Here is a 15068-nt window from a genome sequence, read left to right on the forward strand (position 1 = left end):
AACTGTCCCCTCTCATTCCTTTCACGCGTGGCTTGAAAACGTCACGCGGCAAACGGCCAAGGGTGATAAGATCGTCTTTGGGGAAGGCACGCTTTCCAGAATGTGTTTTTTAGCCCGATATGTCTTGCTCGAGCGCTCTACACAAGGGTGACATCGACTGCACAGTTCTCACACATTTGTCTTGCTAGATTTCAGCCGTGATGACTTACGAAATGCTTATTTCAGTGAAATATGCATCTTTGCCAAGAGAAATTATAGTACGCCGTGTCTGAGGGTTGCAGTTACTCAAGTGGATAGTTTACCCAGAGGGCTATGGAACGAAAAATGGTAGGGGTAACATTAAGAGATAGGAAGCGTGCAGAGTGGGTCAGAGAAATAACTCAAGTTACCGAAATTCTAGCGGAAATTAAAAAGAAGAAATGGACATGGGCAGGATATGTAGTGCGAAGAGAGGATAACCGATGGGCGCTTAGGGTAACAAACTGGATTCGAAGGGAAGGAAAGTGTAGTAGGGGGCGGCAGAAAGTTAGGTGGGCGGATGAGTTTAAGAAGCTCGCAGGGGTCAAGTGGATGCAGCTAGCACAGAACCGGGTCAATTGGAGAAATATGGGAGAGGCCTTCACCCTGCAGTGGGCATAGTCAGGCTGATGATAATGATGGCTTACATGGTAAAGGAAGATGCCTAGCATCTCGAGTGAACAGTTTCATGCAGAACGTAGTAACACTGACAGCTCTGCTGTTTCCTTCTCGGGAGGATCTCAAAAAGTTACTCAGCGGCTATCAGCCAGAGATGAAATCTAGGACTTCAAGGAAACCGGCTTCTTTAAAAAGCTTGGAGCCTCTGCAACTCTTGCTCACAGACCTGCAATAGGGAAGATGTTCAATAAGGAGAGAGAGGCAATGTTCAATACGAGTGCGATGAATGAGGTGAAGCCAAATCAGGGAAACTCTAAATGTTTTCCCCATTTATCTACCACACAAATGAATGAAATACAAGTTCATGGATGAGTTCAAACATTCTCAGAAGATATCTGCAGAAATTTGACCCTAGGCTAAGGCCAAGCAGTTGCAAGGTGGTTCTTCTAGTTCATAATGTAAGCTGCTAGAAAGTCTGGCCTCGTTAATAAGGCCCCGTTAATATGGATGACTCGAATTATGGACAGTTTTCCTGGGGACCAAACTTTTTCCACACATTTCGCCTCGTTGATATGGAAACTCGCTGTCCGGACAATGGACAAGAAAAAAATGCACAAATACGATTAGGGTCCATGTATTTTTGTCGCATTAATATGGACAGTCATGAAAACCAAATCGTTAGATTGCTTCAAAGATAATTTCTCTTCTAGATTTTGTTGACAGGTACCACATGAACGTAGTGCCAATGACTGATTGATTGCCCTTTTTGCTTGCGGTTTCATATTTTACACTGCAAAGTTAAGCAGTCGATGCACGCTACGATTTTTTGTATTGCATGGGTTCACTAAACGCTGATACATAGCAGGGGTTCGTGGGAGATGAAAAGCAGAAGTCAAGTAATTAATCAATGAAACGACATCAAAACAAAAGCCCATTGATCGTTTGGGAAATGTTTTTCCTTTTTTTTTTTTCTTTTACAGAAATAAAGTTTTCACCACCACCACATGCATGTGCATCACAATACTTTCAACTGCACCGCATTTCAAGCATAATGGTGACTTGGATAAAGTTCTTGTAGCTCCTAATGCCAACTTCACTGGCATACATTAAGCTCTAAAGCAGACCTTATCCTTAGCGCATTTTTTGGGGGTTTTGTTTTCAGAAAAAAAAAAAAAAAAATTTGTTATTACAGATGACTCGGTTTATGGAGCTCCGTGCGGAAACCAAAGTGTCCATATTAACAAGACATTACTGTACTATCTCCCCTGAAGAGCTAAATAACATCAAACTCAGGTTTCTTCTGCTCAATATGAATGCTACGATTCAGCCACTTGATGCTGGCATACTTAAGAGTGACAAAATCATACTACTGAGTTGCGTTGTTCCTACACTACCTTCACTGTGTACTGAGAGGCAGGAGCCTCAAAGTTGTCTGCTAATTTCAGCTGCCCAATGCCGAGAATGTCGTAATTATTACGTCAAAAAACCTTCATCGACGCAGCCTCTGCACCCGCACTATCCCAACAAACCTCCACCTCATCTGCCCACATGACTCCCTGCAGTCCCATTTTGCACTTGCCCTGCTTCAAAGCAGACACGAATACAGAGATCAATGGGAAGATGTTCAGAAAGCAGCCAACAGCCTTTCTTTTTAAACAGACTTTGCTTCAGAGTTATTCAATGGTTATTCCATCAATGCTGCCGTACAAAGAGAAATATAAAGCGGCGTAACGAATCTAGCTGCAAACCAGTCTGGCACAGCATAGCACTCTGAAAATTAGGTTTTCCAGCTAAGGCTATAAACCTTCTGCGAAGAAAAATTTTTAAGTTCCAAGAATTGAAAACAAATCATTCGTGACATTCTGTGTGAGACATCAAATAATGCTTTGATGGTGAAGTTGGTTACAAGTTTGACATGAAATTCAAGGGCCAGGAGGCTGCTTGATATTTTTTTTTCTTCTTTTTTTTTTTTTTTCGGTTCTGATCATGTGATCTCCTCATTCCATTCATACTGCCTTCCTCTTTTCACACTGCTAGATACATTACCAGTAAAATTATGTCCTAAACTCATTACATTCAACCGATTGGAGGAACAAAAGATCAGGCATGTAGACCAATGACATTTGCTGTCCCAGGTCCAGTGCCAACAGAGAACTCCGCTGGTCCGAGACACAGAGTACATTAGACATTTCAAAGTCAGCAATATCAAAAGCGCTGAAACAACAGTGCCGCATCCTGCCAATGAAAAATAATAAGGAAAACCTGACACATGTCCAGTTCAATATGTAAACACCAGATACACAGTATCCTACGGTCGCTGTAAAAGCACACTAAGATATAACTTGCCAAACTTCAAGACCTCAAGGGCATGTTCGCTTTAGTGAGACACTCTCAAGTGGAAACAACCTCCCTGAAATGCTGGAACATGATTACAATCTGGCCACAGCTAAAACTATCGCTCAAGCAGCACGTTTGACAATAAATACGTTCGTCAGATACGACATCCTGCAGTTTTGCAAATTCAAGCATATTCACTTGAACAGATGTTTGCAAAGTAAGCAATTTCAGGATCTCAGTATTCAAAGCATTGCGGCATTAAATGGCTCTACTTCTACCAAAATGGTGCGAACATGGACCCAGGCAGCACAAACCATTGGCCCATTATTCGGCTTGTTGGCAATGCCGGTCCTATGGTCTATACTGGTCCTTTGTTGGGCCAGACATCACCAACACAGGGCCAACATTGGGCCAATTGCTTGTGCTGCTTGGGGAGGAAGTAGCTTAGTGGCTTCCAAATGCTCACTAAACTAGAAACTGCAGTGAGCCGAAATTCTGGAACTGATCTGCATCTGATAAAATGTCACATTTTTCTGTAAAGGTAGTTCATTCAAGCTGTACAGCCAATGTAACATTTTTTTTTGATAAAATTAATTATAAAATAAACTTGGCAGGCACAGCAGATGCCATTTTGACGAAACATAGAACCTGTAACCTGCTGCCTCACACGGTGCTCAGAAGAGAGATGCCGAAAAAGACCGCGCTGAGTGTGCCATGTACTGCACTCTTTAGGTGTGTCCTACAAGCTGGGCGGCAACAGGCCCAAAAAAGGCAAGCGACGCGGTGCACTCTGTCCTTCCAGCTGCCCGAGCTCACTGGTCGCGCCTGGCTTCCACTGCCCCAGTCCAAGGGGACTACCGCGCGGGGGCCACGTGCAGAAAGCACTCCGTAGCAGTGAGCCTCCACTACAGCAACTGCCAGCGCGGCCAGGTCTTGTCTTCTGGCACACTTGTGCCCATGCTTGAGTGTGGCCGTCTACTCCTTCGCAGGTGGCTGCATGGCCAGGGGGACGCCGTCCAGGAGGGCGCTGTTCATCTCGCGCAGCTCCCGGTTCTCCGCAGTCACCTCGCTCAGCTCCTGCACCACACAAAACGCACTCAATGACCCTGCCGCTCGTCTCACTTACTGTAAGGCCACAACGCATTCTAAGGCTCAGTTGCCTTTTCCATACGAGTCGAAGCACGTGACGCGTGCATCCTTGAGGGGCTGACCACAGACGCCAGAAGAAAAAAATTAGAAGCAGCTGGGGGCGTTTGTAAGCCAATGCAGGTGTGACGACATCTTCTCAGGTAGTGAAGGAATTTGCGCACAATGGCTAACGAGCAGACAAGAGAGCGGTACCTGATCTGTACATGTTCCCTGATCCGAGTGCGGTTACTCTGCACATCCAAGAAATGGCAACCCCATGCATGTGCACGCTGACGCACTTTCGCACCTGACGCTGTCAGTAGGTCGTCAAAACAAGCGCTGCAATTATCCTCAGAATGTTAATTAAACCAACCAGATGCACATTCTCTAATGCAAAGCTTAACAAGCTGCCTATGTGACAGTGGTGGCATGGCTTGCAGGCAAACGCAATGGAGACGGCTTCAGACAGGTTGTAGCTGTCCAGGACAGAGAGCTCAGGAATGTTTTCATCTCTTTCAGCGGTTCCCTCTGCTACATGACTTATCTTATGCCCTTCCAGTCTGCCTTTGGCTTTTACCGTATTTACTCTCATAATGCTCGCACTTTTTTTCGCGGAAAATCGATGCTAAATTGGCGGGTGCGATAATTATGCGGGGAAAATTTCTAACAATGTTTTGGAGTGCTAAACGCAAATTTCAATAGGTGCGAATCGAGATTGTTAGTTCAGCTATTGTAAATATAACCATACTTTCAACCAGAACTTAACCTTGTTATAAAAGTACAGGGTCGCCAAAAGTACAAATTGCTATAGCACTTTATTTACCGCACGCAGCCTCATCATCACTCCCCACGTTCCTTGGTATAATGCTCACAGCAGACTATACAGTTCTACTCTCGATCAGAGACTTGATCCAAGTCCGTATAGACACTGCAATCGCTGTCTCCAGTAGCGCGCTACGCAGAACTCGTTGACGCCGATGTGCCTGCTAGAAGCGCGGTTGCTATGCTGTAGCCCGTACTCGAAAGCTTTCAGCTTAAAAGCAGCTGTATAACTTGCGTACCACCCCACCGGCACCAAGAACACGGTAGACGGTGGAACAAAGCAAGTAATACGGACGGAAAAAAGGAACAATGACAACGAGACGCGGAGACACCTCGCGAAATGGAGACTACGAGCATCATGGAGGGAAAAAAAAAAAAAAGACATACATAACTGATGATGATGATGTACCCGAGCACGCTATCACCGCCTGGTAGCGCGTGCACACAATGAGGCCAGCTAGGTTCAGTAGCACTGCAAAGATGGCGCTTGTTACAACTAGCAGATGAATCTCGTGGTGGTAATATTGGTGGTGCAATGATTATGCGAGAAAAAAATTTTTTCGATTTTTGACACCCAATGTTGGGGGTGCGAGCATTATGCAAATAAATACGGCATTGTGGAGGGGTGACGGCTGCAGATGCGAGAGGGTCCCAAAAAGAGACGGGCAAGTTGCTTTAATAGAAGAGGGGGTACTTGCATTTTGTTTTGTTTATAATTTGGCTCAGCCTTGAATCTAAGGCTACCCCAACCCCCAAGGGTGGTGCTTGCCAAACAAATTCTATTTGGCTAATTAGTTATTTATTTGGATGGGCTACCTGAAATGACAGCCCGACTTTTTTATTTAACAGTATAAATTGCTATTCAAATGATGAGAAATTTCCGTCCTGACCAGTCCAGTGTGGGTAGGGCTCCCATACCCTGTACACAATGCGCTGCAAAATATACAGTAAAAGTTCGTTAATTCAAACTCGAAGGGGCCGAGAAAATTGTTCGAATTAAACGGAGTTCGAATTAACAGTCGGGCACTGGAATGAGCGCCATCGTGACCCACCGTGCTGACCGAGCCCACATGTTGACTCATTGCCATGAATAAAGAGGGCTAGGCGCTACTGCACGTTTACGGAGGGCGATTCCGATAATTTTTGCAATCGAGCCGCAACGGCGAATGAACGGGACTAATCGGTCAGTCATGCGCCGCAAACAAGAACCCGAATGCATTCGTGTGAGTAGCGAGCTTCAAAACATGTTTATTTACACGGAAAAATAATCGGTAATGTGCGTTTGCTTGCGTTTATTGTGCCGCGACTCCACAAGCATCGACTGCAGCTTGCCCAAGAGTTCCAGCGCAGGATCCGAATTCTCATCGGCGGAGAAGTATCATGCAGAGAGATCGAGCGTCGACGCTACTTCACATGCACTAGGGGGTGGCACCGGATCGTCGCCTTCATCGGACTCTTCATCGCTTTCAGCCGTGTTCGCCACCCGTGAGCCCTGTGGAGCACATCCAGCCGCGATTATATCCTCATCACTCAAGGGCCCGGACGTCTTCACACCGTTGTCAGCGCCAACGTAGGCTTCAAAGGAGACACCCTCCGACAAAGCCGCGTAGCCACGGTCAAACACGACGGAGTCATCATCAGACGAAGCCTCCGCTACCTCCGCGCTGCATGCTTCTGGGGCTTCACCGAAGCCACACTTGCGGAAACAATTTTTGATAGTTTCCAGCTTGACGGTATTCCATGATGATGCCAGCATGTGGACAGCTCCAAGCAAATCGATGTCGTACGACTTGCCACTGTCCAAACAAAGAAGTCTCTCTAGGAGGTGGCGCCTGTATAGCGTTTTTAGGTTCTGAATAACTCCAAGATCCATAGGCTGGAGCACAGAAGTCGTGTTTTTAGGCAAAAATGCCAAGCGGATTGCTGTCAGTCCACTCACGTCACAATGAGCTGTACAGTTGTCCACGAACATGAGAACATTCCTGTTCTGTGCAGCGAATTTCCTGTCTAGTTTGCCCAGCCAGTCGGTGAAAATTTCCCGTGTCATCCACGACTTTTTGTTTGCAGTGTAATCAACAGGAAGCGTCTTGATGCCTTTAAAACAGCGAGGCTTCTCTGCCTTGCCGATCACCCGCAAGCGGCACCGTTCCGTGCCCGTCGCATTTGCGCACATCATGACGGTGATTCTTTCTTTGCTTCTCTTTCCGCCAGCACGTGTCGCCTTTGTAAGTGATGGTCTTGTTGGCGAGCAATTTGAAATACAGCGCCGTCTCGTCAGCATTAAATACATCGCTGAGCGCATAATCAGCGAGGAGTTCCTTCAGTTCACTGGAGACCCACTGTTCACACGTTTCCTTGTCGACTTCAGCTGACTCCCCACAAACGTTTTTAAATGCCAGCCCGTGACGTGCCTTGAAACGAGACAGCCAGCCTTCTGACGCGCCGAACTCGCTGATTCCCATTTGGCTGGCAAAGACTGCAGCCTTCGCAGCAATTACGGGCCCGCTTAACGAAATGTTCTGGCTGCGAACTTCTTTTATCCATGCCATTACGGCACTCTCCACTTCGGGATGGGCCAACATCCGTAGCCTTTTGCGAGAGGGCTCCATAACGTCTTTACGAAAGGCAGCACTGATCGATTCCTTGTTCCTGAGATACGTTGACAGCGTGCTCTTCTTGATTTCGTACTTTTCGGCTATATCCGTCTTGGATAGGACACCACGTTCCACCTCACTCAAAATCTCCATTTTCGTCTTGAGGTCCTTTGCCGTGTATTTACCGCGGTTTGCCATGGCTGTCACAATCGATGAGTCGTCGCTGGCAAAGCGGTGAGGCAACGAAAACGGTAAAACTTAGACCACCACGGCACGAACAAATGCACGACACCAACAACTGCGTTGTGCACACGTGACCGCAGGACAAAAAGAAAAAAGGCTTGTCAAAAGCGCACCCAGCAACCGCGGTGCAGCCAAAACCTGCAACGGCTTGCGCCGGACCGTTGGTGTGATGGAGCCTGGCGGCACCCGGCAGCGAAAACCTGCTACGGCATGCACCGGAATGCTCGCTGTGACTGTCGAGTGCGCACCTCGTCTCGCGCGCGCGGGCAGATTTGAAAGATTTTGTTTTTTGCATCTTTAGTAATCTTTCTGTGCACGGTATGGGCAGACTTCTGTCTGCAAGGAGCTGTGTGAGCCACGGGCTCCTAGTTCGAATTAACCGTTGTGGATACTGGCATGTTCGAATTATCGGGCGTTTTCTCCTATTGAAATACATAGGACCATGCCGGGACCCGAGCGTCAGTTCGAATTAACCGAGTTCGAATTAACGAGGTTTTACTGTATCCTCTTGTTGTCATCTTCCAGAAGCACACCTCATGTCATCTACATATACGTTAAACTACAAGACAGGTAGGGTCTGGAAACCATCCTGAAGAAACAAACCATAATAAATACTTCTAAGGATATGCCTGCTCAAAACTTCACGCTGAATAGTAAAACCTCGTTACAAGAGACACTCAAGAGACCCGAAAAAGATGTCTCTTATAAGCAAGGTCTCTTTTAACCAAAAATTCTAAAAGCACTGTGTTGATCAGTTTATTGAACATCAGCATATAAATGCATTCACACGCATTAACAGGGAATTGCTCAGGAAGGCTTAAAGAAGTTATTCATAGTAGTATGTATTTTTGTGAGTACAGAGTGTAGTATTACTTCCAAAATTTTGGTAGTAAAGCACTTCACTTTGCAAGCCTTCCTGTTGCTCTAATACCTTTGAAGCCCTCTTATATGCTCGTCACCCTCAGATGTTGACACTTTTCCTCTGAAATGTCCTCGTAGTCATCCTCTATGGCACATGCGCCATTTACTTGCACGAGAATTGCACAGTCTGTAAGCTCTTAGGAAGCACACAAGATCCGCATCTGCAGATACGAATTCCCCAGCAGATTCTGGTACCTCAGCAGTCTCTTGGATGCTTGCCCAAGCTTCATCTTCAAGGAAGCTTTCCACAGTATCCATATATGGGCCCTCTTACATCATGACATTACATTTAAACCCTACTTGTATGAAACAGTTTTTCACAGCTACACTTCTCGGACCATTCCAGACACCTGAAATCATCTGAACAGCAAACTTCACATCAATTACTATTGTACAGTCCTGCTGCCCGTCAAGCAACAGGCGTTCTACCAACCTTGTTTTGTACAGCAACTTGACGGAGTGCATAATGCCTTTGTCTGTTGGTTGAAGTAGGGTGTGGAGTGGGAAAAATAACTTTGGTGGTTTTGAGCAAGAAAGCTTTGGTGCTTTTGGTGCTGCAAGAAGCATTGTTCACAAAGAGAAAGACATCAGGATTGTAGCTTTAATTAATTTTGAACAGCGAGGAGTTAAAAATGCTGGATGTCATTCATGCATTTTGATTTGCTTCGTAGGTGACAGTAATGCGATGCCAGAGGCTGAAATAGTGGGCTTGTTTTGACTTTCCAATCATGGAGAAGCACTCTTCAGTTCCTGACATAAACAAAAAGAATGCTGATATGGAACAAATTTAGCTAACGGGAACCTGAAGTGCATCATGTACGAGTTGGTACGCTTCAGCTGCATTGCATGAGCACACCTGGGTTGCGTCTCTTCTAAATAGTGAAGAATTTACTGAAAAAGTCCTTAGTAACCGAGTGTCTCTCGTAACCATGTCTCTTGTATGCAATGTTGTTAACATGGCAGACGTAGGAAAACCAACTAAACCATTTTCAAGTGTCTAACAGTGTCTTTTGTAACGAGGTTTAACTACTGCCACATACAGTGTGAGGCAGAGTTCATGGAATTAAGTTGCTCTGTTACATAGCACACCTTACGCGCGAATGCGCAGTATGGATGATGAAGTACACAAACCTAGGAGTAGTGTTCGCAGAAGCTGTAAGCATAAAATGAAATGCACAGGTTGTCCCACACTATACCACAACCTTGTCTTATAACTTTAAGGGGGGATGAGGGTCTTAAAAACTTTTTTTTTATTTCTTAACCTATCTTGCTGAAAATTGCCATGGTGATATATCTTTGAATGGTGATTCCAAATATGTATTTAGATTTGAAATACCTCATCTAGACATGAAAATATGGCAAGATAATGTACTGCACATAGTGTCTTTTCTTACGGGCCATTACGGCAATTTCTTAATTAAAAAAACTGGTTTTAAAAATATGCTGTCATTTCCAAGAGCCTACTGCACATCCTAAAGCTAAAGAAATTTTTAAGAAGTCATTATATAGGTAATGAATGAATAACAAAGTTGGGAGAAAAAAGACAATGTGGGAGTAATTAGTTTACATCTGATCTAATTGCTAGTCTATCAGACTTTATCGAAAACGGAAAGCTTTAGGATGTAGCTGAGATTTTACTGAAAAAAAATGATACCAAGTTTAATAAAATTTGTGCATGCAAACATTATGAAACGTTCCGTAAGGCAAGGCTTTTTACCAAATAAACAAAGCTGAGAAAACTGCATTCAAAGTTTTACTCACTGTGCCACTTTTGTTTTCCAATCACATGGAAAGATTTAATGCTTTAGCATGCAGCCCAGTTATTGGTGAACAAAATGACACCAAATTTACATAAATCTGTTCATGTAATGGCTGTGAAAATCTATGTATGGCATTGGCACTTACAAAAAAAAAGATGCTCAGAAAGTCACTTGCTACAGTCTCTGAATCTTAAATCATTCACATAAGTCCTGGGCAGTAGTCTTGGGTTTTGTCAGGCCTGTGCCTCTTGGCCATCTTCTTCTTCACCTTTTCACTATCGGTGTGACCCTTATCAGACCTGCACAGCCTCTGTTTATCTTTTTCAAGGCTCCTACGAATGAGGCACCTGCCAGGGCTATAACCAAGCTGCTCTGCAACAGCTCTGCTGGTTGCTGCCATCCCTTGATTGAAGCGAGAAACTGCTTCTGCAACAGCCCTTTGAACAGCCAGCAAAGAATCATGCGTGTTTTTAGAGCATTGGCTCCAGATAACAGAGTGCAGGCACTCGATAGCATTCTGTGTCATGCCATCTTTGCAGCGCTTCAAAAGGGCCTCGTCGCCCAGCCTGGCAAAAACTGGCTCAAGCGCAGTGCGAACATGGCCTGGCAGAGGGTTTTTGTGTGGTGGAGGCTCCACCTGGTTTGCCAAAGCACGATTGAAGGCACACCATGAATCAACTCCTTGAGGACAGCAACTGTGATCTGGGGCTTCATCTGTTGAGGTCAGGTGCAACAGCGTAGCTTGCACTGCCTTTTTCATGCCTGCGACGTCGTGGCTATGGCTCCGCAAGGCATACCCATAGTAATTGGTGATTTTTTTTATCTTTTCTTGGGTAAGGTTGCCCTTTCCACCAAGAGATTGCCCTTGTGCCTTCTTTTTCTCAACCAAGTTGCGAAGAGCCGTCCCCATCCGCTTGTGGACATGATTGAGGCAGTCCTTCTTTTCGATGGATATATATCCATACACGCCTTCCTGGGTCAATGCATGAAATGTGCGGCTATCACCATCCGAAAGTATGGTTGTGTACCGCAACCCATTTTTTTCCAAGGACCTATTGAATAAAATCATAGCTGCTTCGGTCTCCATTCGTCCGGCATTGCAGTCAATGTTCTTCATACACTTGTGGTTCACAGCCCAGTCACCGTAACCATCATCACTGGGATCAGGTGCCCCTTGGCACCCACGACAGTACCTCGAAAGCACAACATGGTCCAGTACAAGGCCAGTGTACAGTTCTATAATGCAGCCAACTGCAATATTTGAATTGTGGCCACGCGCTTTCCATGTGCCATCAAATATCACATCTACATTTCCTGTTGGGTTCAGGAAGTCTTTGTATAAGTCCTTCACCACTTTGACACTTGCTGCTTCTGTAGCAGTAGCAACTGCCTGGCAAGCTTTCACCATGGTGTTCATGTGCCCCCTGAAAGTTTTGTGGTGAAGTCCTCGGTGGGAGAGGTTCATTGTTGCACAAAAATCCGCTAGAGCAGTCACTCCCTTCCCTATACTTTGTATGCCTTTCATCGCCCGCAGATTTACTTCAAAGGGTGTGATGCTAGATTTCCCGGGCACTCGTGGCGACGAAAAGTGCCGCTCGGCGAAATCGCAATTCGAACATGTGAGCACTAACTTCACAGCTAAGCCATACTCTCTTCCGCTGCATTTCGCGAGTTGAACACTGGCCATCCCACACTTGCTGCAGCTTGTGGATGCAAACAGCTTCTTCAGTATGCTCATATCAACAATTATATACTCAGTGCCGCGATCGTCGTCTACACTTACTGTGCTGACGTTCATCAGCTCGAACTTGCGGGAAGTCGCGGACTTCTTCGCCAATGACGTCTTGGCATTATCTGCACATTTTCCGCGTCCCGCGCACTCCGCCTCCGTAAAAAACACTGTGTCCAAACGTTGAACACGCGAGCTCGGTTTAGTCGCGTCCGTCGGCGCTGAAGCGACGTGCGGAAACGCCGAAGTCGTCGTTAGGCTTAGCTCAGCCGGCTGGGCCGCTTCCGATGACACAGAATTTGAAGCGACTCGCAGAGCATCAAAAGTCTATATTTTCGACGGGCTAAGTCCAGGCGCATCCACTGGAACCGCAGACACTTGCGGTAACACCGAAGTTGACGCCGATCGGCACGGTCCAGCCGCGGCGTCCACCAACGAAGCTGACATCGACGATGTCGGTCCAGCCGCGTCCATCGGCAAAACTGTGGTCGACGAGTTCAATCCAGCCGCATCCGCCGACGGCCCTGTAGCTTGCGGCAACACCGAAGCTGTAGTTCTCGATGTGGCACTCTTCTTATTCCACGCGCGTCTCCTTTTGCCGACTGCTTTTCGCGTGCTTGCTTTCAAGCGCGCGTCCCGTGCCATCGAGACACACGGAACAGACACCAGGCAGGCAAATAAACACGAAAACAATAACTTCGAAGCTAAGAGGAGCGAGTTAATAGTCAAAATATTTACAGGAACGATGAGAAAAAATGCAGAACGAGAAATGCTAGGAAACAAAGAGGAGCGCAAAAAATCACGTGCCAGCGGGCAAAAGCAGACGACGAAGAGTCTGCAACGCGGTCGCGGGAGGTGAGGCATGTGTCAGGGCCAATCAGAGGGCTGCGCCTCGGAGAGCGCGCGCTTTACCCAATCAGCGGCTGTCTCGTGACGATTCACCCCTTGCGGACGGATGCCGAAAGCTCCGCTGTGCGAACACCTACAGCGTGTTGAGAGACGCCAGGAGAGAGAGCGGGAAACGAGCTTTCAAACGAGACCAAGATGGCGCCTATCGGTTCGCGCCGCGCGGAGCTACGGCGGCTTGAAAATGGTGCAAATTTTCGCGTTTGGCGTTCAATTTCGGCTCACCGACGTTTCTAAATTGCCGTTTTTTTAATACTTTGAGTAGGAATTGAGCTATAATATTTTGTAGAGGCATAGTCGGGACATTGAAGACTTCAAAACAGCAATTTTTAAAAATTGCCACTTTTGACCATTTTTCGCGATTTTAAGACCCGCGTCCCCCCTTAAAGCAGTAGTGTTAAAGGGCCTGTTCACTGAGTATCTGGCAGCATTGGCATCATGAGCGAAAAAAGTGCACTTTTTTTTAATGATTTCTTTTCTCCACTTTATGGGGCAGACAATACATGTGTGAAAGCACCCCTCCCTCCACCCCCCCCCCCCCCCCCCAACTTGTTTTGGCTGGGAACACAAGCGTTCGAAACGCAGAGTGGAATGATATAAAGGCTGATAAAAGCGTTCTTGCGATAGTTTCATATTGTTTCATCTGCTGTACCTAGAACTAGAGGGCGCTGGCTGTACGCAGCTGTGGCATGCGAGAAGTACCATCATGGCTGTGAACACAATTAGCAAAGTAGTGGAGAGGGTTTACATGGGAGTGCCGCCGTCGCTTTTGCTCTAGTCTTAGTAGTATTAACTCTATGGCTCCAGGGTCTGCAGTTCGCATTTGCCCTTAGTGTGAAGGAGAAAGACGCACCTTGGCCATTGCGAGCATCCTCCGCTCGAGCGAGTGGATGCGCAGCTCCTTCTCCTTGAGCAGCTGAACCAGTCGGCGCACCTCCTCCTGCACCCGTTCAGCTTCCTGCACCATTTTGTCCAGAGGTTATGAGAGAACAAAAGAAGAAAGCGACACTGTCACCTCTATTGGCCAGTTGCCAGATAACTAGGAGTTGGACTTTTCGGTATGAACAGATACAGAAAAATAAAAGTATGCAGAGTTGAATCTAAATTTGAATTTAACAGTCTGCCGAAACGTATAAGCTAATGAAGCAACACCTTAAATCCCACAACTGCAGTGCTTATCCACCAATACCACCATCCACCACTTTTCTACTTAGCTTATTTTGAACTTTGAGTCAAACTTGTACACAACACTAGCCTAGCCATGCGTTGTACGCTAAGAATAATACTTTGAGTGTAACTTGTACATAACACTAGCCCAGCCATGTGTTGTATGCTAAGAATACAACTTTGAGAGTAACTCATTCACAACACTAGCCTAGCCATGCGTTATATGCTAAGAATACAACTTTGAGTGTAACTTGTACACAACACTAGCCTAGCCATGCGTTGTACGCTAAGAATACAACTTTGAGTGTAATTTGAACACAACACTAGCCTAGCCATGCGTTGTACGCTAGGAATACTGACCTTAGTCATTTAAGGGGAGATGTTACCTTTGAAAACCGAAAAATCGTGAAACAGTCGATTTATGGAAGATTATATATTTCGGTAATATGTCTTATAAACTATCCTTTCTGTAATTATCAATGTCCAACTCTTTGTAGAAATACTGAAACTTAGCTATACAAAAAGCGGCGGCAGCCACGGAGTCGTGAGCAAGCTCCGAAAATTCCCAAACTTCGCGCGCGCGCCATTCCTCTCCAGCTGAAATAAGCGCCGCCATCTTGGCGTTGCTTTGTTTGTGAATTCTTGCGCTTTCTTTTGCCACCCTCCGCGGCGGCGGCGGTGATGCCGGCGCGTTCGAGGCGTGGCTTGCTTTCGATTGGGAGTCTCGCAGTGGCTCTCGATTTTCCTGAGCTCGAATTCAAGGCTGCGGTCGGGTGCTACGCGAGAACGCGGGGGATCGGGTAACAACTATCGGCTGCTGCGCCC

The 15068-nt window shown here is 46.3% G+C and overlaps 2 protein-coding genes across 2 annotated transcripts in view; both read right to left on the reverse strand.

Moving 5' to 3' along the window:
- Positions 1-1583: 1583 nt before the first annotated feature.
- Positions 1584-15068, reverse strand: part of LOC146174711 (uncharacterized) — a 34894-nt gene continuing 21409 nt past the window's right edge. Inside the window, exons 5-6 of the mRNA XM_084583912.1 lie at positions 13930-14034; positions 1584-4050 (exon numbers count right to left, since the gene is read on the reverse strand). Coding sequence (XP_084440038.1) covers positions 3949-4050; positions 13930-14034 — 207 coding nt within the window. The 3' untranslated portion in view covers positions 1584-3948. The remainder of the gene's footprint in view (positions 4051-13929; positions 14035-15068) is intronic.
- Positions 10381-12316, reverse strand: LOC146174712 (uncharacterized). Its single transcript, XM_084583910.1, has one exon. It carries the CDS (start codon positions 12237-12239, stop codon positions 10641-10643), a length of 1599 nt encoding a protein of 532 aa, XP_084440036.1. The 5' UTR covers positions 12240-12316; the 3' UTR covers positions 10381-10640.

The sequence above is a fragment of the Amblyomma maculatum genome, chromosome 11, assembly GCF_055883805.1.
Source record: "Amblyomma maculatum isolate TAMU_Amacu chromosome 11, ASM5588380v1, whole genome shotgun sequence".
Classification (NCBI taxonomy): Eukaryota; Metazoa; Arthropoda; class Arachnida; order Ixodida; family Ixodidae; genus Amblyomma; species Amblyomma maculatum.